Source organism: Pempheris klunzingeri, chromosome 2 (assembly GCF_042242105.1).
Source record: "Pempheris klunzingeri isolate RE-2024b chromosome 2, fPemKlu1.hap1, whole genome shotgun sequence".
NCBI lineage: Eukaryota > Metazoa > Chordata > Actinopteri > Acropomatiformes > Pempheridae > Pempheris > Pempheris klunzingeri.
Genome location: NC_092013.1, coordinates 9,757,544 through 9,778,573, shown reverse-complemented (window position 1 = coordinate 9,778,573; position 21,030 = coordinate 9,757,544). Strand labels below are relative to the sequence as shown.

The window sequence follows — 21,030 nt, the reverse complement described above, 5'->3', positions numbered from 1 at the left end:
AAAAAAAAAAACATATTCAAGCATAGTGTCAAATGGTCCTCAGGGATATTGTGGACATGTGGAAGGCAGTGATTCTTACCACACTCCTCGGGATTTTCGTCTGAGTTGTCGCCACAGTCATCCTCTCCATCACACTTCCAGCCCAGGGGTTTACAAAGAGTGTTGTTGCACTGAAACTCATCCAGGGGGCAGTGTCTACCCACTGGGACAAGACGGTGAGAGAAGAGGAATGAACCATAAATAACATCAGCTGCTAAATGCAACCATGTCATCAGCATTGTACGCTTGACTATATGCGTGTTTCTTACCGCCACTGTCGCATTTCTCCTCATCACTGCCGTCCATGCAGTCAGCATCAGCATCACAGCGCCAGCGGATGGGGATGCAATGGCCATTTTTGCACTGGAACTGATCACTGTCACATTTCACATCACAGCCATTCTAGACCAAAACAGAGGGTTGTTTTCATTCAGTGGCTCCGATGTGGCACATTTCAAAGCAGAATGTTAACCAGGAAGGAAACGGTGGCGCGATACCTCATCTGAGCCATCAGCACAGTCGTGGTCCCCGTCGCACTTCCAGCGCCCGGCGATGCAACGGCCATTTGTGCAGGAAAACTCGCTCTCCGAACACTGACGAGGCACTGAGGACAGAGAGAAGACAGCTTAGAGGGGTGAGACAAGATAATTGAGCAGGAACAGAGAGTAGAGGCAAGGAGCAAGGAGAGGCGTAAGGGAAAGGAAAAGAGAAGAGAAAAGTGGGAATAGAGCAGACTGCAAAAAGAACATAGGGTGGGAGCCTGTTGGGAGCCAGGCGTACATGGGTAAAATAAGTCTGATAACTCATATCACAGGATTGACTCATGGGGCACAGAGGTGGGGATGGTACAACATTCTGTACGGTATGTAGCCGAGGAGCTAGAGGGATTAAAAAGGAAGGAAAAGGCTCGCAGAGCAAAAGACAAGCTGGGGGCACACAGAGGACTAGGTTGCTGAGGTTGTGGATGGTTGAGCTGAAACTGTGAAAACACCTACCTCTGGCTCACATCAACGGGCCAGTGTGAAATGCAAAATAGACATGAGATGATGTGAGATGTGCAAATGGCAACAGAACTAAGTAACACGAAAAGAAAATCAATGTCTCAACCATGCGCGTATTCGAGTAACTGTAACAGACAAAGACACAGTGAAAGGTGATACACTGCTTACCACCATAACCTGCTGCATCTGAAGAGTCTGCTTACAGTAGAGCTTATTTCATATTATAAAGCATTGCTTTCATACAGACAGTGAGCTGTGGTCGTGGCTGTGTGAGCAGCAGCTCCCTACACTAAAGTAAGAAAAACACAGGGAACCTACCACACTTATCTTCATCAGAGTTGTCCCCACAGTCATTGTCGTAGTCACATTGCCAGCGGCCAGGCACACAGCGGTTGTTCTTACAGCGGAACTGGTATGGCTCGCATGTCCGCTCATCTGAGCACCAAAAAGACATAAGTCAGACATAAGTGCACTTGTGACCTTATTACTAACTTCCTTTCCTTTACAGTCCATCTACCACCCAGTCCTTACCACACTCTTCCTTGGGTTCATCTGAAGCATCTCCGCAGTCATCCTCTCCGTCACACTTCCAGCGCGCTGGGATGCAACGTCCCGAGTCCTTACAGCGGAACTCGTCCACACCACATGTCATTTGAGCTGCAATTGAGAGGATTTAATGGATTAGACCAGACAAGTTGATACAAGATACGGGGACAAAGGTATCTTCACTCTTTCAGAATTATCAGATAACGGTGTAATTATTCATGCTGTAAACTTAACTGCTCCAGTTTGAGTTTCAAACAGCTTCAATAATGACCAGCTAAGTGATGAACAGCTGAGGCAGAAGTGAAAAAGGACTGTAGTCAGTTCTGCTCTGGCTGTATAATTTTCCTTTAGTCTCCAAGTTTATTTTTTATCTATTACCAACGTCCACATCCTCCATTCAGTTCGATCAGTCTTGTTAGAGATCCATGTTCATGCTGTAAAGGACGTTTATTTCATCGGCAGAAGTGCTGTTTTGTTCAATAAAAATGAGCTGTGTCTTACTGCAGTTGGCAGGCTCATCAGATCCATCCACACAGTCGTTGTCCCTGTCACACACCCACACCCGTGGGATACAGCGCTTGGTGATGGCACACTGGAACTGGTTGGGGGCACATGTCACTTCCGCTGTACAAGATACAGACAGACACTAAATACAGGAGAATTGCTATCCAGTCAGAAATCCCACAAATTAAAATGACTAAAGTGCTTTTGCTATTCTTATAGTCTTGCAGTTAAAGGTGCTAAAATGTAAATTTTGACCTCAGAATGACACGAAAGAACAATTCATGTAATTTCCCTCTGTGGAGGTTGAATGTGCTCAGCAAATGTCATGGCAATTACATTATGCAACATCATTTGGCCTAAGGGCTTTGCTAAAGGAAAGGTCAGAGATCCTCTGGGGGGTGTGAAAGTGTTCAGCAATTTCCTTTCTGCTCATTAGATTTTGAGATACAGTATGTACAAGTGGCGTTAGAGGGGTCACAGCAGGTTCATCAGGTGGGGATGAAATTTAGCCATGTTTCAAGTTGTATGAGATATCTGTCTTTGGATCAAAGTGACGATGAAAGCAACAGAGAGACAGCATACCAGCCAAGATTGCCATCGCCACCCTCAGGCACTGCCACTAGCAGCACAAAAACTGAAAAATGACAGAGGGCCCAAGGGAACTAGAAGGGCAATTAGACTCACGACAGTCTTTCTCATCCTCTCCCTCTCCACAGTTATCCTGCCCATTGCAACGGAAGATGCCAGGGATGCAGCGACTTGGGTGGGTACATTTAAACTGACTTGGCAGGCACACGTGGATGTCTGGAAACAGGAAGACAACAATCAGCGGGTAACAGAAGATATAGGTTATTATACTGTAGGTGTGCCTAAGAAAAGGATATAAATTCTGTAAGTATGTGTAAGTGTGTGTACCGCAATTGGCCTCATCAGAGTTGTCTTGGCAGTCGTTGTCTCCATCACAGATGTAGGCCGGGTTGGTGCAGATGCCTGTGCCACACTGGAACTGGCCAGGTCTGCACTTAAACTCAGCTACAGAAACAAAACACAGCACATTATTAACCAGATAAAACAAAACTGAATACCACTGCAATGATATATCATTATGACATATTGCAGTCAGGCTGTAATGATCACTCACGGCAGTCTGCAGGCTCATCTGAGCGATCCCCACAGTCGTCTTCAGTGTCACACTTCCACCAAAATGGAATGCACTTGTCATTTTTGCAGACAAACTGAGGAGACAAAAGAGAAGTTCATGCATTCTTTTGAATTAATTGTGTGTTAATGTAGGCAAATGTCTGAAACGATAGCTTCAAGCTTGCTCACCTGACTTGCAGTGCAGTTGGACAAGCACTGTTTGCCATCGGCTGCTAGATAAAAGTTATTGGGGCAGGCACACTTATAGCCTCCTCCAGGTGAGAGCAGACATAGGTTACTGCAGCCTCCATTGTTGACTTGACACGGGTGGTCAGCCACTGCAGAGCAAGGGTTTATAAAAACATAGAATTAGGGGAACATAGATGAAGATTTACATGTGGCTGTGAATGACAGGCGACTGGGTTTTCTACCTTCAGGCTGGCGGTATGGGTGGTAGATGTGGATGTCCATCGGTCTGTGTAAGGTGCTGATCAGCACGGTCTTGTTGATTCCCAGTGTTTTATGAGCTCTGTTAATAGACTTTGTCTCCCAGTCTGTCCAGTAGATGTACTCCTCAAACAGAGTCATTGCAAAGATGTGAGGGATATCCTGAACCAGGACTACAGGGGGACAAGCACAAAGACATATAAGTTAGTAAAAACTAATAGAAAAGTCCACAAAGACAACTCAATTTGATTTCTCATTTATGTGTGTTACTTGTGTGTCTGCTGGATCCATCCAGGCTGGCAAATGCGATGTAGTCCTCTCGAGCATCAGCCCAGTAGATGCGGTCATTGACAAAGTCCAGCGTCAGGCCGTTGGGCCAGGTGATCTTATCCTGCACTATCACACTCCTGTTGCCGCCATCCATCCCAATCCTCCCTATGTGTGGGCTGTCACCCCAGTCTGACCAGTATAAGTACCTGTGAGGGACGTGATGTATTAGTTAGGACTAATGGTCATGACAAATGTGGTTGTTAACTGAAACAATGACTTTCAAACACATTGCAAAATCACAAAAAGTACAGCATTAAAAAGTTAGTCTGATTTACATCCCTACAAATGGGGAGTTTAAGTTAGCGTGTACATGATGCATCCATCTGGAATCCAAAAAGAATCAAAAACAAACTTTACTTCTGCTTTTCTGACCCAGAAACTTCTTCAAACTCGTGTAGAGTCACTCTTACCCATAGCGTACGTCCACAGCCACAGCGCGTGGCTCCCTCAGGCCGTTGTTGACCAGAACTGTCCGGTACGCTCCATTCAACTTTGACACCTCGATAGTGTCCCGTCCCTTATCACACCAGTACAGGTTTCCTCCCACCCAGTCGACTGCCAGCCCGTCTGGGTTGCTGAGTGATGTGCGATGAAGGACCTAACAAATGAGCAAGCAGCGTATGGTTTCTGAATCTGTACTTCACAACGTGGAAGTTAATTATTTTTTCCTGGAGTTTAACTGCTCATACACACATACAAATGATACTAAATCATTTTAAATGCCAGTTTAATGTTAAGACCAAGATTATTACTATCAGCACATTTCACTGTCTGCTATAATCCGTAGACAAGATGGTGCTACACTGACCTGAACATCGCTGCCGTTGATGTGCATACGTCGGATCATGCTTCCTTGGGTGGTCACATCTGTCCAATAAATCATCTGCTGGCGATAGTCAAAGTCCAGAGCCACAGCGTTGTTCAAGCCCTGTCAAAGCACAGGAGCTGCATTAGTCTGGACCAGCGATAAACCCCATGCAGGATAAGTTTGGAGGATTTCCGAACACTTCAAAAGGACCGTATCTGCAAGGCTCACCTGTTTGAGCAGTGTGTAGTTGGAGCCATCTAAATTGAGCTTTCTCAGGTAGTAGCGGTTGGCAAAGATCAGGAAGGGTTCTTCAGCTGCAGGGGAGACATCACATGTGAGCGGATTTACCTTCAAGACTTCCTGAATGTCATTAATCTTGTCACATTTCTTACCAGAGGTGGATTTGCATATGGTGGGGTTTTCAGGGCTAAGCTGGAAACCCTCCACACACAGACAGTGGAAGCTGCCGTGTGTGTTGATGCAACGCTGCGTGCAGGGATAGGTGGTTGTGCACTCATCTATGTCAACACACGTCTTCCCATCATCTTTCAGATGGAAACCAGGGTGGCATCTACACTGTGAGGAGGCAAAGTACAGAGCAGGTAAAGCGACAGTTCACTCTGCGCATTTTACACATCCATTACTGGAGAACTCAAGTCAAGAAATTCATGGTGTTGACTTACCTTGAAGCCAATTTTAAGGTCTTCACACAGTTGGGAACAGCCACTCAGTTTGCTGTTCAGGCACTCGTTAATAAAGCAGTTCAGCTCGTCAGAGCCATCGCCGCAGTCATCCTTATGGTCACAGAGCAATGTCTCGTTGACGCAGTTTCCATTGTTGCAGGCGTACGTGGAGTCGTTGCATTTTTTCTCTGTTTCACGAAAGAAAAGAAATGAAATGAAATGAAATGAAAACAAATTAAGAGAAAATGTCAACCAATGTGGCTGATATTATTTCAGAGCCACAGGAATTGGACATGTGGCTAAAACTGGCACATTTACATCACACTGATTATAATTTAATCTACCAATCTAATTAGACAAATAAATACAAGAAAAAAGAAAGTGTGTGGATCTAACCTGGGCCAGTGCAGCGTGGGTTCTTGGGGGCTTCGTCTGAGTGATCATGGCAGTCAAAATCTCCATCGCACTCCCATGAATTCTGGATGAGGCAGCGTCCGTTGGCACAGCGGAACTCATTGGATCCACATGTTGGATATTCTGCAGCGAGAAGCAACACCGGGGTGAAGGGGAGTTGTACTCGTTGTTAAAAGCAAGAGCGGGGAGGAGAGAGCTTTTTAAAATGACCCCATCGGGAGTAAGAGGTCACGCTTCCACTCACCACACTCCTGGGACTCATCTGAGCCGTCGCTGCAGTCGTTGTCATGGTCACACACAAAGTGCTTGGGGATACACTGTCGGTTCTGGCACATGAACTCGTTGCTGCTGCATGTGTTGTTGAACACTGAGACACAAAAATATTTGGTGAGTAAATGACGTACATATGTTTTATACACCTTCTTTGCCTCTAGGGTTTATCAAAATATATATATATATTTTTTTTTTTTTTTGACCAAATCTAACCCCAGCCTGCGCTCACCACAGCCAGCTTTGACACTCTCATCAGCCCCATCAGGACAGTCTTTGTCTCCATCACACTTCCAACGCTGAGGAATACACATGTGTGATCCAGGACACTGAAACGCCTCGGGACTGCAGGTTTTGGTCTCTGTGATGGAAAGAAGTTGGTTGTGAGGATGATTTTGACACCTTTTTTTGCTCTGAGTATTTGTGAACACTCACATAATTATATGTTTGGAATGGTTCAGGGGCATAATAGGTTAACTGTTAAGTTATTATAATAATAGCATAAAATAATAATAAAGCAGCATCACAATATCTAATAACTATTTATAGTATATAATATATATTAAGTTTGAGAGTACTGTATTTTTCCACAGAATCTACTGTTGTTAAAATATTTTAGGGGTATATGTTAGTACTAACTTGTGTATTTGTATTCACTAAATATTTGTGTCCAACACTCACTGCACTTGCTGTCCTCATCACTGCTGTCACCACAGTCGTCGGCTCCGTCACAGACCCACCGGTTGGGAATGCAGCGATGGTTCCCACACTCAAACTGAGAGGCTGAGCAGAATTTATCTAGAGATCCAAAAGGAATGTATGAAGTGCAAAATACAGGCGCCAAAACAAAGTGAAAGATCTGTTGCCCTCCAGCTTGTTTAGGTCTAAACTTACCACAGTGAGCCTCGTCCGCACCGTTCTCACAGTCATTCTCCTTGTCACAAGTCCAGCTCATAGGGATACAACGTCCACTAGGACAGGCAAAGAAGGGCACTGGACACTTTGTTTTCCCGCTCCCTGGCAGAGTGACAGAAGAGTGAAAGAAGAGAACATGAGAGACTTAAGCCAACAGGAAGAGAGAACTAGAAAATTGAGTTTTATATTACTATATTATTGTTTTTTAAGGAGAATTTCCTCCGAAACCACAATTAAATGGATGAAAACATTCATTGTTCTTGTTCCACTTGGAATAATCCACATTGGACCTTCTGCTCTAATCCATCTGTGGAAAAATTATTTCACTTTTTCCTTGAATACTGCACGTACAGAAAATATGTGCATTTAAGAGGGTGAAAAAAATACCTGGGCAATTTCTTTCATCTGAGAAGTCTCCGCAGTCATTGGCTCCATCACACTGCCATGAAGGGGCAAAGCAGAGTGTGGTGAACTCGCACCTCTGAAATGTCACTCCCTTCACTCCCAGATGGAAGTAACTGGAACAGTCCGTGGCAGCTTAACAAAGAGAGCAGCACTGCTTTAAACCACGGGCAGGGAGAAAGCGATTGCTTTTGTTAAATTACATTTAGATATTCTGACTGAATCCGATCCTTTTAACTTACTGCAGTTCATCTCATCACTGGCGTCCTCACAGTCCACTTTCTGGTTACACTTGCTGGAGTTGGAGATGCAGCCTCCGTCTCTGCACTGGAACTGATCGGCTGAACACAGTGTGGCTGACAAGCAAAATCAAGATAGTGTTTAGACAGGACGTAATTTAGAAATATTATACGACTGCGGGCGGGAAACACTTGTTTTATCGGAGGACTCGACTTACTACAGAAGACTTCATCAGAATTGTCTCCACAATCGTCTTGCCCATTGCACCAGGAGCTATGCCCCACGCAGCGGCCATTCACACACCGTCTGTAGCCCTTCTTACACACACGGCTGGCTGAGAACCAACAGGAAATAACACAAACTCAAATTACAAATGTCAACAAGTGAGACAAGTGAAACAGTATTTACAGAGAGAAGTATTCCACTCACCACAGTAGGACTGTTTCTCGTCAGACTTGTCCTTGCAGTGGGCCATGCCATCACAAGTCAGAGTGTAGTTTATACAGTCTCCATTTCCACACTCAAACTCATCAATGTTGTTACATGTGGTGTTGAGAGCTGTGAGACAAAGACAGAACAATGTACTTAAGGAGAGCTGCCTTCCCCGTGTCATGCAGCACGGATTGTTCTTTTTAAATGTTTATGAGGCATCACCCTCACGGCCATCTCAGCAAGATTTTAAGCCAAACTCTTGTTTTTATGGTTTCCCTGTCTTGTATTACCTGTGCAGGTGTTGTCTTGTAAAAGCTTCCTGTCGCCACGGCAACTGCAGTTGACCCTTCCCTCGGAGGTCAGCAAACACAGGTCCTGACATCCTCCGTTGTTGACACGACACAGAGAGAACTCACCTATGCAGACATGAGGAAAGTTAGGGAAGGTTAGCCACACAAACCTACACACACACACACCTGGGTGACTCAGCTAAGAATTTCTGATCAACCCTCCTGACACACAGGCAAACACAACCCACCCCCCATGTGCATCCAAATCAGCAGGCAGACAAGATACGCCTGCCTGAATGTGACAATGGCTCTCCCTCTGCTGAATGCATAATTCAATGTGACTCAATCTAAATGGGATTTGCAGCCATTACTTCAGGCTCTCAGCTTGTATGGTTGCTGTGGGCATTGGAGCGCGAGGGAGTTTACTGAATGAGGCAACTAGAGGGAGAAGATGGCTGAGAATATGGTGGGGGAAAAAAACAAGCAGGGCTGCATTCATTTAAAAGGATACAGACAACGGGAGATGGAGAGCAAGATGGACCGGAGAGGGTGGGGGGGTGGGGTGGGTGGGTAATATTGAGCTGATATTGTCAAACTCATCTGTCACCCTCTGATTACCTCTGTCACCTCATTAACTGCTCTCTTGTGGCATAAAAGCGTCTTTGTTCATGTGGTCTGTGTTTGTCTGTGTTTAAGTACAACTCTTTTCAAAAAAAGCCTGTATTAAACTTTGATTGTAATGGCCTTACCACCCTGATGTTATCAACAAAGAACAATAATCAGCACAGTTTAATTTTCAATATATTACCTCAAATTATACCTAGCAAATGATTGCTGTTGATATATTTCATATATGCTTTAGGTGCATATTACTGCATTATGAATTGCAATAATGTATCATTTGCTAGAGATTTCAAACTACCTAAACCTTTTACTTATTTGTTATTATGGTGGACTTTTATTTTTGCAGTAATGTGATGGAGTCCCTTGACTTGGCTAATATGTATTTTGCTGGATTAGTCAGACATTCTTGTCTGGGTATTTCATCAAGTAATTAACAGCTTCTCAATTGATTTTTGCTAATAACATCTGAAAAATAACATATATATATATATCAGTAGCTACTTCAAAATACTTCCTGTTAGCGTATCATCACACAGTAGAGAACAGTAATGGCACATGACCCACACCCACTCACTCGCACAAACAGCTTGACCCCTCACTCTGTGTAAAAACTCACAGCTATTGGTGTCGTTAGCCACAGCGACGATACCCATTGGCTGCTGAGGAATGTCGGCACGTAGCACGTGCAGCACTATGTCTCCTCCGGTGTATTTGTCAGCCCGAAGCACAGCCCTCCTCACCCAGTCAGTCCAGAAGATGTAGTTACCGTACACTGCCAGGCCAAACGGATGGACCGGCTCATTCTTCAACACCACCTGCAGGGGGAAGCACAACCTCAGTCATGATCTCTTACATTCAAAATTGCAGCCTTGCAACAAACTTGAAAGGATAAACAAACTGAAGCCTGTTATTAGGCAACCCCATCATACAATCATCATAATGTGCAAATATTTGCACTATGCAGCATGATGTACACTGTGTGTATGTCACTCACGTAGCGCCGAGTGCCGTCGTACTCGCAGCGCTCTATCTTGTCCAATGTGGCATCAGAGAAATAAAGTTTTTCAGCACGGTGGTCTATGGCCAGGCCGTTGGGGGTTCGGATGTCATTGCCAATTATCACAAGGACATTGGCACCAGTCAGTGTAGCACGCATGATACTGGGAGACTGCTCATTCCAGTTGGTCCAAAACATGAGGCTGCAGGAGAGAGTACAAATCAGTAATGTACATATGCAGGAATGTTGGATGTAACTTAGGTTACTTGGTTTTGAATGCAAAGCAGTACGGTGTGAATTTATGTATTAGTTCTGACCTCTGACACTCGTCAAGGACAAAGGCTCTGGGGTGGTCATCTCCCGACATGGTGACCACAGTGTGCCTGTCAACGGCGCCCCATCGGCTCTGATCCACAGTGTGGCGGGTGATGGTTGAGGTAGTGTAGCTGGTCCAGTACAACATATCCCAGCCCCTGTGGTAGGCCAAACCTTCCACCGAGCCAACATCTGAAGAGAAATGAAGGAATAGAGAGAAGAAGGGGAAGGGAAGACACATGAATACAGAGAGCAGTGGAAGAGGGAAGGGGAAAAGAAAAGAGAGACATTTAACCACAAAGCGGGAGAAGACAGGGGAGAAAAGAGGGGAAGGAAAAGAAGAACGTCAATCCCAGTGCCATGCTAAAAGGCCAAGTGTGGACTGTCTGGCAGCAGCTCAGTGCTGGCAGACTGCTGTGTGGCAGCCCAGAGTCAGGGCTATGGACATGACAGCTTGGTATTAATGACCAAGAACGCAGTGTGATTCAAGGCTTTTATCCAACAAATAGCTCACTAAAAAGGTCACAATAACAGTTGTCGGCAAGCGTATTACTTTCCATCGCACTACCTCATCAACAGATGAGGAGTAAAAAGTCATTTTTTCTGCTCCACAGCCTTGAAATGAGTAAGAGGTTGTGAGCTCTTCGCCTGTACAGAGGCCAGAGGACAGACAAGAGTCAGCCAAAATGGAGGAACACAAAGTTCTGTAGCGGCAGACGGAGAACAGCTGCTCTGCTGGTGAGAAACAATACTTGTACACACACACACACACACACACACAGACAGATGTGTACTTCAGGAAGAGTACATTTGAAAACTATTACCAATGCCAAATAATTGGTAATAGTTACCCTCTTGTCACTGTTGCTGCAATGGAACAGCGAGGGTCTAATGATTATAGTGGTCTTTTCCAGGGCGGGATATGATCTCAGTCTATCACAGCTCGGGCCAGAGGATCAGTGAGGTTCACCACCAGGTGGGACACTTAACACTACACTTCTACATCTCCAGTGCAACGCCACGGACACAAATCAACATTTGTCTGGCTCATACTAGGAGACTGTGAATGAAGCAAAGCAACCGGAGAGCTGAGCATAGGCATGAAACGCAAAAACAACTCCACTCTGCCACTCGCACTCATAAATCAATGCCCTAAAAATCGATGAGGACCAACATGAAATCCATTCACCCTTATTTCCTCTTTCTTTAGTGCTGTTAATGAATTGTAAATCTCTAGCCTGCAGCAAACGCTACTGAAATTCCTTCTTTTCGGTTCTGTTTATCTTCACATTGTTGACCAAAGCCTATCTGGGTTTCTGTAGATTTTCGCTTGTTGTTTACTATAATACAGATCAGCTGAATTTATGGCTCTCAAGCTCAGCTGGTTATACTGACACTGATAGATTTTTATTACAGTTATCTGTAGTACGTGTGATAGCAGTTAATGTTTGCTATCAGAGCAGCGTCAATAATTACCCTGATTTCTGAAGGCAAACACTATTTCACATCTGTTTATATACCATATCAGTGTAAGTTCTGTGTGTATCTGTGCAGGGAGAACAAATGTACAATGAAAATGTACAGATCCTTTCAGAGGATCTCTCAGAAGGAGTAGAAGCACTGGACCATGGGAAAAACCATGTTTGGCCTCATTAGGCCCTCCCACAGAGGCCAGGCCAGCCCATCTCTCGCCTGTGCTTTGATAATCAGTCCAGAGTTCACCTGCCGTTTACTCGGTTTCATCCTCTCTTTCCGTCGAGATATTCAACGCTCATTTCCTCCTCTGCTAGAATTCAGTTTCTCAGGAGATCCATTCTTTGGGGGCAGGAGTGAGGCTGATTGTGGATTGGTGTGCAGGGGGGCCTGATTGAGACGTCATGTGGAGCTGCCGCCTGCTCTGAGGTGACAGGAAATCACGCAATCTGTGGCATTTAGCTCCTAACATTTGGGTGCTCTTAACAAGAGTCCAGAGGAGGGAGGAAAACCAAAGCAACAAAGAAATCAGGAGGACTGGTGTTACTTCACCCTCTTTACCACCCCACAGCCATTCAGAGGTGGGACTGACTGCGAATGGAATGGAATAATTCACATACATTCACATACTGGATGCATTTTAAAGGACAATTTTTGGAGGTAATGCCATTTTCACAATGTCAGTGGGGACATGAATGTATGCAATATGTTTATATGTATTTATTCATGTATTTGACATTCATCTTCAGTTGTCTTTATTGCTAAGTTTCACTACCAATCTCAGGGAAATTATTGGAAATCTGTGTGATGGTATTTCTGAGTAAACTGCTATCGACCCACATTAGGTGTAATCATTCCCGCAGGTACTATCAGTAGTTTTATGACTGGCTTGAGTATATTTGACCAAACTAAAGGCAAACTGTGTTTTAACAGTAGTAGCATGGCTGGAAGACATCTCCATAACTGAAGAAAGGATGCAGCTGGGGAACTCCACAGGTTTGGAGGTTCTGCTGGGGAACAGCAGTGACACTGGAGTGAGAAATGTGGAGCAAGTCCTTGTCCCAATACTAGATATACTGATTTTGGTGCTGGGAGTTGGTGGGCAAACCATGGTGATGGTGATCCTGTGTGGGAGGCGGAGAAGGGGAATGAGACGTACTGGACAGTCTCCTCAAAGCTCCACGACAGGCACAGGAACAGACGTCCTCCTGCTGGCTCTGAGTGCTGCAGACCTGCTTTTGCTCACCGTGCTTCCCTTCCACACTGTTGCCATAGCCATGCAGCACTGGCCATTTGGGGACTTCATGTGTCGTCTGGTGGGCTTCTTGGGATCGGCCTGCTCCTCAGCCAGCGTCTTCACACTGGCCACGCTGGCTGTGTCTCGCTATCTGACTGTGGTGACGCCCGCCAGGGCCTACTGCCTCCTCTCCCCTCGCCGGATGTCTATAGCTGCTGCGCTCCTCTGGGTCCCAGCCTGCTGCCTGGCTGCTCCCCAGCTTGTTTTTCGGTTTGTGGGAATCCCTCGCCGAGCTCCTGATGGCCTTGCTTGCTTTGCTTTCCTGTCCCACCAGGACCAACTGATCTATGGATTGTTTCATTTCCTCGTGGCCTTCTTGGTTCCACTGACCACCATTGCAGTGGCATACAGCAGCATCTTCATGTTCCTGTGGCGGACTCAGCATGTCCGCAGGGCCCCCCAAGTAGAGCGCTACCAGAGCAAAGTGACCCAGACGTCGGCTATGCTGGTGCTAGCTTTTACCCTGTGCTGGCTGCCATCCTACGGTTTGACGCTGGCGTTATTGGAAGCTAAAAGCTCAGAAGCCACTGGCGCCTCACCGCGTTACGGCCCCTTCAGCGTGTTTGCACGCTTCATGGCGACATCCTCTACAGTGATGAACCCCATCCTCTATGTACTGATGTCCCAAAAATTCAGACAAGATCTGCTGAGGCTGTTCAAGAAGGGAGAGCAAAGAGCCAGTGAGGCTGTGGCTGCTGCCTAACAGTATTACTATCAACAACTACCTTGATATAACTTAACACTCGACAAACAGTCGAGTGAGCAAGTGAGAAAACCCTGACTAGTGGGAATCACTATTTAACAGTTACAGGCTGAAACATAAATGGATAAAACCATCACCCTCTCAAGGAAAGAAACCTAACAAGGCAAAACACTCACAACAGTGCACAACATTTAACTTCTCTGCCTCTTCATTTGTAGTCTGGATATTGTACAAGGAGTTCGAACCGGTAGCCCTGGGTGGTGCTGCTCTCCAGGGACAGTGGGACAAACAATCCTGAATCATGCTCCTTGTAAGGAATCAGCATTCCTTGTAAAACAGTTTAAAGTAAAGGCACTTTGGTAAAACATTAACAATGCACCAGTGTTTTGTTGTACTGAAATAAAGTGAATAAAGGTCTATAGAGTCTGCAGAGCTGTAGTTGTTAATACACACAGACAAAAAAAATCTTTCTTTTAGTTTCTTACTTGGCTATGACTTTAGAATAAAAGCCTCTTGGTCATGCTTAGATCAGCTGGAGTGTTTTCTTCTCCAGGAAAATTTCTCACTGTGGGGGTCTGATTTTTATAATTAACGTTCTTTGTTATTCTCAAAATACAAGACTAACTAAGAATAACTGTTGATTAATTACAGACCCAATATCAGCTTTGTGGGGGGGGGACTATACTGTAGATAAAGTGCGAAGTAATCTGTCAAGAGGCTGACTATTAAAAAGGACAAGATGTGAAAATACTCACTCTCTACAACAGTCTTGCGGTCAGATCCGTCATCACTGATCTGCTGGATGTTGCCGAAGTGGATGTCGCTGAAGAAGATACGGTTGGCTCCCTTTCCTCCACCTCCTCTGTAATCAAAAGTGAGCGCAATGACGTTCTTCATGTGTTCGGGGTCCTCGAACGGTTTAATGGGCGCATTCAGGTTGTTTTCATCGGACAGGTGGACACTCTTTAATATGGTGCGCTCCGAGTAGAGCAGGTAGCCGTCATAGTCACGGCAGCTGCAGCCGTCTTCGGCCAGCATGCCATGTGCACAGGCACACGTACGCTGTCCGTTGCCACGGAAAAGACAAAGCTGCTGGCACCCGCCATTGTTGTCTTTGCACACGTTTGTTCCTGTACACAGATATGTGAAATCCATGAAAATAACCATATTCAATTACATTTCTCAAATCTAAAAAAAAAAAAAAAAAATCAACAAATATGCACTAAAACAGGATAATTTATGAAGTTATGAGCCATATTTTAGAATAGAGTTTTAGAGTAAACAGAATGAACATCCCAGTGCTCACCTTGCTGTCTGGCCCTGTTGAAAACCTTGATGTCTTTGAGCTGCACCCCAATACCAGTCCTCAGAGACACAGAGTCTGTGGCATTATCCTTACTGCCTCTCTTTATGGAGCCATTGGCATGTGTCCTGATTCAAAGCAGACAGACAAGACAAAATAAAAAAGATAAACAGACGCTGAAGCTTGCAGATGAGAAACAACTTAAGCCTAGGGGCAGATGTCACTCACGAATAATCCAAAAAGTAAGGACAAGCAAGACTGAGGGTATATCTGACCTGTCACTCCAGTAGATGTAGCTTTCAAACACAGACACAGAGAACATGTCCATGTTGTTGTTGGCCAGCACCACTTCCCTGTTCTCGCCAGTCTCCAGGTTGATGCGCTCGATCTTATCCGTTCTGGCATCGCACCAGTACAGAAGACTCTCCTACATGCACGGAGACAGTAATGGGTGAGTTGATGTTGCAATGCAATGTCCACTGTCTGCGCTGTAGAATAATGTATAATAGTAGACTAGTCTGTTATACAGCACCTCGTAGTCAATAGAAATTCCATTGGGCCAGCTGATACTGGAATTGACCAGGATGGCCCTCTGACTGCCATCCAGACGAGACCGCTCAATACGGGGGTACTGGCCCCACTCTGTCCAGAACAGGTAACTACACACGCACACAACAAAGCACAGAGATAACTTCCTCAGCAATTACTATCAGAAACTAGAGAAGCAGAAGCTTAAGACAGCTACAGTAAGAATTGGAGCTAGAAGCAGAGGTGTTTCCTCTCACCCTTTCTCAGGGTGGACAGTGATGGCACGAGGCTTGTCCAGGCCCTGGGAGATCACCACATAGCGGAAGGAGCCATTCAGTCTGGCCACCTCGATCACATCAAAGCCTTGGTCCGTCCAGTAAATGTTTCCTGTGGAGGACGGAGGAGAAAAAATGATGCTCTGGTAGATCCTGAGAATGTGCTATAATGATTCCCTGTCTGACGTTTGAGGATTAAAGCCAAAAGTGTTGATTAACATTTCAGATGCCTCTTTGTATTTTCTGTTCTGTGTCTCTTCTGTGTGCATCTATTTCCCATTTTCTCAGTTAGTACTATTGGTCCTCCTGTTGCTTTTAATCCATCCTCTTTCCTACCACATGATAACAGCCAGTGACTGACAGTCAGGTCGAGGATGACAAATGAAATGGCAGCACAGGTTTATCAGTGTGTATGATAGATACTGTTTGAATTGCACTATTTACATACCATGTCCACAGTGTTTTTTCTACATTTGTGATGTGTCTCACCTGCTATCCAGTCGACAGCAATGCCCTCTACCCTGCCAATACCATTAGTGACCACATCCTCCCTCCAGGTCTGGTCTCTCTTAGCCCTGCTAATGGTGCTCAGGCCCATGTCCACCCAGTAGATCGTGTCATTGTCTGTGAAAACGAGTGAAACATATTAGAGTTGGACTTTGGAGCTGCATCCATAAACCAGCCCAGAACTCTCCCATACCCTTAGACAGCGCCACAAACAATTTAAGCAGTATTTCAGCTACATGAAAGAGGCTTAATGCTGGGGTAATGCTTCCTTATCTAGCATTTGAGAAAAAGAGCTGTTGTAAAAAGACGTACCAGCATGAAAGTCTATTCCCACAGCCAGGGACGTGCCGGACACTGGTACAAGGGCATCAGACTTGTCTGCTGGATCCAAAGGAATACCTCGTATGCCTTCATGCACAGAGTACAGCAGGAAAGAGCCGACACCTACAGCAAACAAATAAAATTCACTGTTTTCAGCCTTATCAGTTTGTGTTGCATCGTCCATTTTACTTTTTCTTTTTTAATCAATTCTTGAATCCAAATGAATCCTAAATCAAGAATGCACTATGTTTATGAACGTGCCGTACCCTCACAAGACTGTTGCCCTGTGCGCAGGCTGTATCCTGCAGTGCACATGCAGGCTCTGGTGGTCGGGGAGGTGGGGAGACACAGCTGGGAACAGTCTCCATTGTTATTGCTGCAGAGATTGGTGCCTGGGAACACAAAAGCATGAGAATAAATACACAAAACAAATCAAAGAGGAGTTACAGAGACATAAACAGATGTGCTTTGGCACAGATAAACAGGCTACATGCAGCAACACCGATCTCCCATGTGACAAGGACATTTTTTCCTCCCTTTATTGTTATTTTTTTATATCCAAGCAATTTAACCAGAGCAGATGTTGCATAGCCTCGGAAAAAGCTGGTGTGTAACAGGCAGCCCTGCACCTTTCTGCACAGTCTCATTGTAGATTTTCATGTGCATCATGGGGGACGTGCTGTTCCTGAGGACTTTCCAGTTGCCACCGTCTTTCTTGTCACAGGTTCCTATCTGGTCAGTTCCTTGGTCTGCCCACCACAACTTCTCTCCTGAAGGATACAACACACAACAGGATGCTCAGCACTTACAATTAGGACCAGACCTAAGACTGGAAAAAGTTCAGCACGAAGCAACATACATCACTGGCTAAAATGAACGTTTTCTGGAAACCTACCCATAATGGCCAGAGCAGTAGCCTTGGTCAGCTTGCCCTTCACCCCCTCAAACACTTCCAGTCCAGAGCCGTCCAGCTTACAGCGGTTGATGGTGCTGTTTCCTGAGCTGATCCAGTACAGCTGCTCAGTGTCAAAGTCAATGGACAGACCTGAAAAAACAAAGAGAGCAATGATGTGTACTGATCTGCCCTGTCACTAGGGTGTGCCGTCTCTAATGCGCTCACACAAAGAGGTACAGCGTGTCGCTCACCGACGGGGCCTTTCTGGTTGGCGAAGAGGACGCTACGGTTGCTGCCGTCTGTGTTGGCCATGTTGATGGTGTCCCCATCTGTCCAGTAGAGTTTCCTGAAGAGAGGAGAGAGAGTGAACCGTGATTTATTTTCAGCACATCATAGTTTTCCATGTTGACAAAACTCAGTGGGCTACCTAATAATCACAACACAAATCTCATTACTCAATATGTGGCAAAATTGGAGGGGTTTTCTAATTGACTAAGAGGCACAATAAATAACGAATCGAAGGAATCAATTTGCCATCCTAAACTAAAATAAATCTTACAACTAGATCACACATTCCAATATTTTCTTAACCTTAGATATCCCAGTACCCACTCATCTTGGTAGGACTGGATTCGGGTACTATGCACTTTTTAAATGTGATCAATTGCAAACACCTCTGGAGTTACTTTCTTTCATTGCCTAGGAGATTTTAAGGGTTTATCATGTGGTATTTGTCATGATGCTTATAATTGTCTTCTAATTATTGTTTGCTGGTTAACTGTTGGACATCTACATATACCTTTAATGATTTGTTTACCTGTGGCCATGAGTTGTATGCTGGTTTGGTGGCTGAATGTTAGATCTTACTAGATATTTTCTTTTGAAGAATGATCTTGATTTCAAGGAGACTGCCTGACAACTTAAGTTATTATGACAGTAATAGTAAACAAAATACAGCAAAATACTGGACAATCTGTGAAGCATCTGGTCTGTAAATCATATCATGTGTCTTTAATAGGCTTTTTTTTTTTTTTTTTTTTTAAACGCAATATGTGGTCTTCGACTTAAAGCTCGATCAGGTTCAGCAGAGACAGATGAAGTTGTGTGAAGCAGAAATACAGCTGAGCTCTTTCCTCGAATTCATGTCAGCAGCTCTTCGTCTCTACACTGACACCACACACAAACACCTTTCCTTGAGTGTTAAAGTTCCTTGCTCTTCAAACTGGTCAGTCCTCCCACCCATATACATGCAGGCAGAGCATACAGGACAATGTGACTGTGTGTCGCTGGGTTTAGACTGCGTGCAGTCTATGTTTAAAGGGTATCTGTCCTCTGCCCCCATCACCCACTTCCTGTTAAATCCAACCACATTCACCACACCCTTCATTTGTTTGTTAAAATGCCTTTAAATAAAGTTTCTAAAGCATTTAAACGCCCACATTCATGGGATTTGCACACGCACACATGCACGCAAGTTTGAGTTTGTCCCTCCCCGACTCTTTGCCTCCACCCACTCCTGGCCGTATTCTGGGCAGTGTGTTTGTGTGCCAGAAAGAGGAGACAGCCCCAGCATATGGATCCAGCATCTGCTTTTCATTTTCCCCCATGCCAACAATGCTCAGATCGGAAACATTCCTCCACTTGAGCAGGCTAAGTCTTTGAAAGAGAGGAAGCGGTACACAAAAAAACACAAGGAGGCAGAGACATTTCTTAAGAAAATATCCTTTCTTCATCCACCTCAAATACTCAGTAGCACACATATTCCTGCAGGACAAAACTAAATATATAAATACAGATGGCCTGTCTCTGCTCTGCTGGTAAGAGGAGAAGCTGAGCTGAGGTTTCAAGAGGGAAGACGGGAGGGAAAAATGAACATTAGCTGAACAAACCGGGAGGGGACAGGGTGCAAGATAAACACCGACATAGAAATAGTGACAAAGAGCGACAGAGAAACTGGCTGTAAATAATTCATACATAGCCTATCTGTAAAAGAAGATATCTTTCAAAATAGAAATGCAAAATGGAGAAAGAGAGCGACTGAGGAGAAAGATGGCATGAGGGAGAAAAATTGGACCCTCTTCCTGACTGAAGAAACAGTCAGAGGTCAGCAGCCATCTATATCAAACTACTCTGCCTGTCATCACTGACTGCAAACAGAGGGGAGCCTGACAGCCAGACATTGTCTGAGTGTGTATGATTGTGTGTGCACACTTCTGAGTGTATGTGTTGTAGGTTAAAGGTGAAATCAGGAGGGTGTCTGAGAGCAATTCTGAAAGCTTCAGTCTGACTAATGGTGACAGCATGTGTGTATGTGTGTGTGTATGTGTGTGTGTTTATCTGTGGATGACCAACCCCAGTATTGGATGCAGCACAAGACAGTGCGGTTTGTCCAGGCCCTGGATGACAGCATTTTTGAAGGAGCCGTCCAGTCTGGCAACATTAATCTGTTTCTTATTGGCATCATAACTGGTCCAGAACAGGTTTCTGGACACCCAGTCCACCGCCAGGCCGTGAGCATTGGGCAGATCTGGTGAAGGATAAATAACAGTTGTACAAAAACTTCAAAAACTTTTTAATTTAAAAAAACTGGAAATTGATTTCAAAATCTGTAAAATGCAAAAGGCGAAAATCTGATCTTTTTTTTTTTATACAACTTTGAAGGACAATAAGTTGTGAGCAATTGTATTTGCTCATTTCCTTGACTATCAGGAGTATAATCTGTATTGATGTCACAATAAGGGAACATTAGTTACTGCAAACTGCAATGAACAGTGAGCAGGAAAAACAACTTTTTAAAACTATATGGACATAACATCCAATTGAAAGCTGTAACATCTAGTCCGCCTGTTTGATGTGTTCCTTTTTCAAAACAGTTTGCCTGAAGTAATGTGGGTGTATTCCGATGTGTCCTCCATACCAGCAGAGACCACAGTTTCGACACCAGTGCCATTGATGAAAGCTCTCTTGATGGTCTGGGTGCGGACGTCTGACCAGTAGATTCTGTGCTCCAGGGCGTCATAGTCCACCACAGTCACGTTGTCGATGTCCGGGACAGTGAAGGAGATGATGTAATTGTAGTAGGGGTTGTCGATGTCCACCCCTCTGATCTCAATCTGGCGAGCGTACAGCAGGAACTGACGGGACTCTGCAAGGCAGGGAACATGCTGACATGCATCCTTCAGGAATTCCCCAAAACTTCAGCATTCCATGGGAGTAATCGGGAGTTAAATGCTGCTTCAAGTCAAAAGTCAAATGCATGAGCGCACACTAATGCCAGAGTTGTGTGGATAGGTGGCTGCAGCATGGATGGGTGCATCTGTGAATTATTCCT

The 21,030-nt window shown here is 44.9% G+C and overlaps 2 protein-coding genes across 2 annotated transcripts in view; one reads left to right on the top strand and one right to left on the bottom strand.

The window, feature by feature from the left end:
• LOC139210503 (low-density lipoprotein receptor-related protein 1-like) overlaps positions 1-21,030 on the bottom strand; it is a 105,009-nt gene that overhangs the window by 7,455 nt on the left and 76,524 nt on the right. The window contains exons 29-71 of the mRNA XM_070840509.1: positions 20,617-20,844; positions 20,052-20,226; positions 17,951-18,045; positions 17,700-17,849; positions 17,434-17,574; positions 17,071-17,196; positions 16,796-16,927; positions 16,466-16,600; positions 15,959-16,088; positions 15,706-15,832; positions 15,449-15,600; positions 15,177-15,301; positions 14,626-15,000; positions 10,400-10,589; positions 10,080-10,284; positions 9,702-9,900; positions 8,462-8,587; positions 8,169-8,297; positions 7,957-8,073; positions 7,742-7,855; positions 7,485-7,634; positions 7,077-7,199; positions 6,864-6,980; positions 6,415-6,543; positions 6,157-6,279; positions 5,895-6,035; positions 5,499-5,686; positions 5,208-5,391; positions 5,044-5,129; positions 4,816-4,935; positions 4,418-4,605; positions 3,948-4,153; positions 3,662-3,850; positions 3,420-3,568; positions 3,232-3,325; positions 3,006-3,122; positions 2,775-2,894; positions 2,088-2,210; positions 1,572-1,697; positions 1,359-1,475; positions 537-643; positions 309-441; positions 80-202 (exon numbers count right to left, since the gene is read on the bottom strand). Of these exons, the coding sequence (XP_070696610.1) occupies positions 80-202; positions 309-441; positions 537-643; positions 1,359-1,475; positions 1,572-1,697; positions 2,088-2,210; positions 2,775-2,894; positions 3,006-3,122; positions 3,232-3,325; positions 3,420-3,568; positions 3,662-3,850; positions 3,948-4,153; positions 4,418-4,605; positions 4,816-4,935; positions 5,044-5,129; positions 5,208-5,391; positions 5,499-5,686; positions 5,895-6,035; positions 6,157-6,279; positions 6,415-6,543; positions 6,864-6,980; positions 7,077-7,199; positions 7,485-7,634; positions 7,742-7,855; positions 7,957-8,073; positions 8,169-8,297; positions 8,462-8,587; positions 9,702-9,900; positions 10,080-10,284; positions 10,400-10,589; positions 14,626-15,000; positions 15,177-15,301; positions 15,449-15,600; positions 15,706-15,832; positions 15,959-16,088; positions 16,466-16,600; positions 16,796-16,927; positions 17,071-17,196; positions 17,434-17,574; positions 17,700-17,849; positions 17,951-18,045; positions 20,052-20,226; positions 20,617-20,844 (6,324 nt within the window). The remainder of the gene's footprint in view (positions 1-79; positions 203-308; positions 442-536; positions 644-1,358; positions 1,476-1,571; positions 1,698-2,087; positions 2,211-2,774; positions 2,895-3,005; positions 3,123-3,231; positions 3,326-3,419; positions 3,569-3,661; positions 3,851-3,947; positions 4,154-4,417; positions 4,606-4,815; positions 4,936-5,043; positions 5,130-5,207; positions 5,392-5,498; positions 5,687-5,894; positions 6,036-6,156; positions 6,280-6,414; positions 6,544-6,863; positions 6,981-7,076; positions 7,200-7,484; positions 7,635-7,741; positions 7,856-7,956; positions 8,074-8,168; positions 8,298-8,461; positions 8,588-9,701; positions 9,901-10,079; positions 10,285-10,399; positions 10,590-14,625; positions 15,001-15,176; positions 15,302-15,448; positions 15,601-15,705; positions 15,833-15,958; positions 16,089-16,465; positions 16,601-16,795; positions 16,928-17,070; positions 17,197-17,433; positions 17,575-17,699; positions 17,850-17,950; positions 18,046-20,051; positions 20,227-20,616; positions 20,845-21,030) is intronic.
• LOC139210497 (somatostatin receptor type 5-like) lies at positions 12,475-14,318 on the top strand. Its single transcript, XM_070840500.1, has 2 exons — positions 12,475-12,530; positions 12,804-14,318. Exon 2 carries the CDS (start codon positions 12,845-12,847, stop codon positions 13,868-13,870), a length of 1,026 nt encoding a protein of 341 aa, XP_070696601.1. The 5' UTR covers positions 12,475-12,530; positions 12,804-12,844; the 3' UTR covers positions 13,871-14,318.

Coding starts and splice junctions, on each gene's coding strand:
- LOC139210497 (XM_070840500.1), top strand. CDS start 12,845: ATGCAGCTGGGGAACTCCACAGGTTTGGAGGTTCTGCTGGGGAACAGC.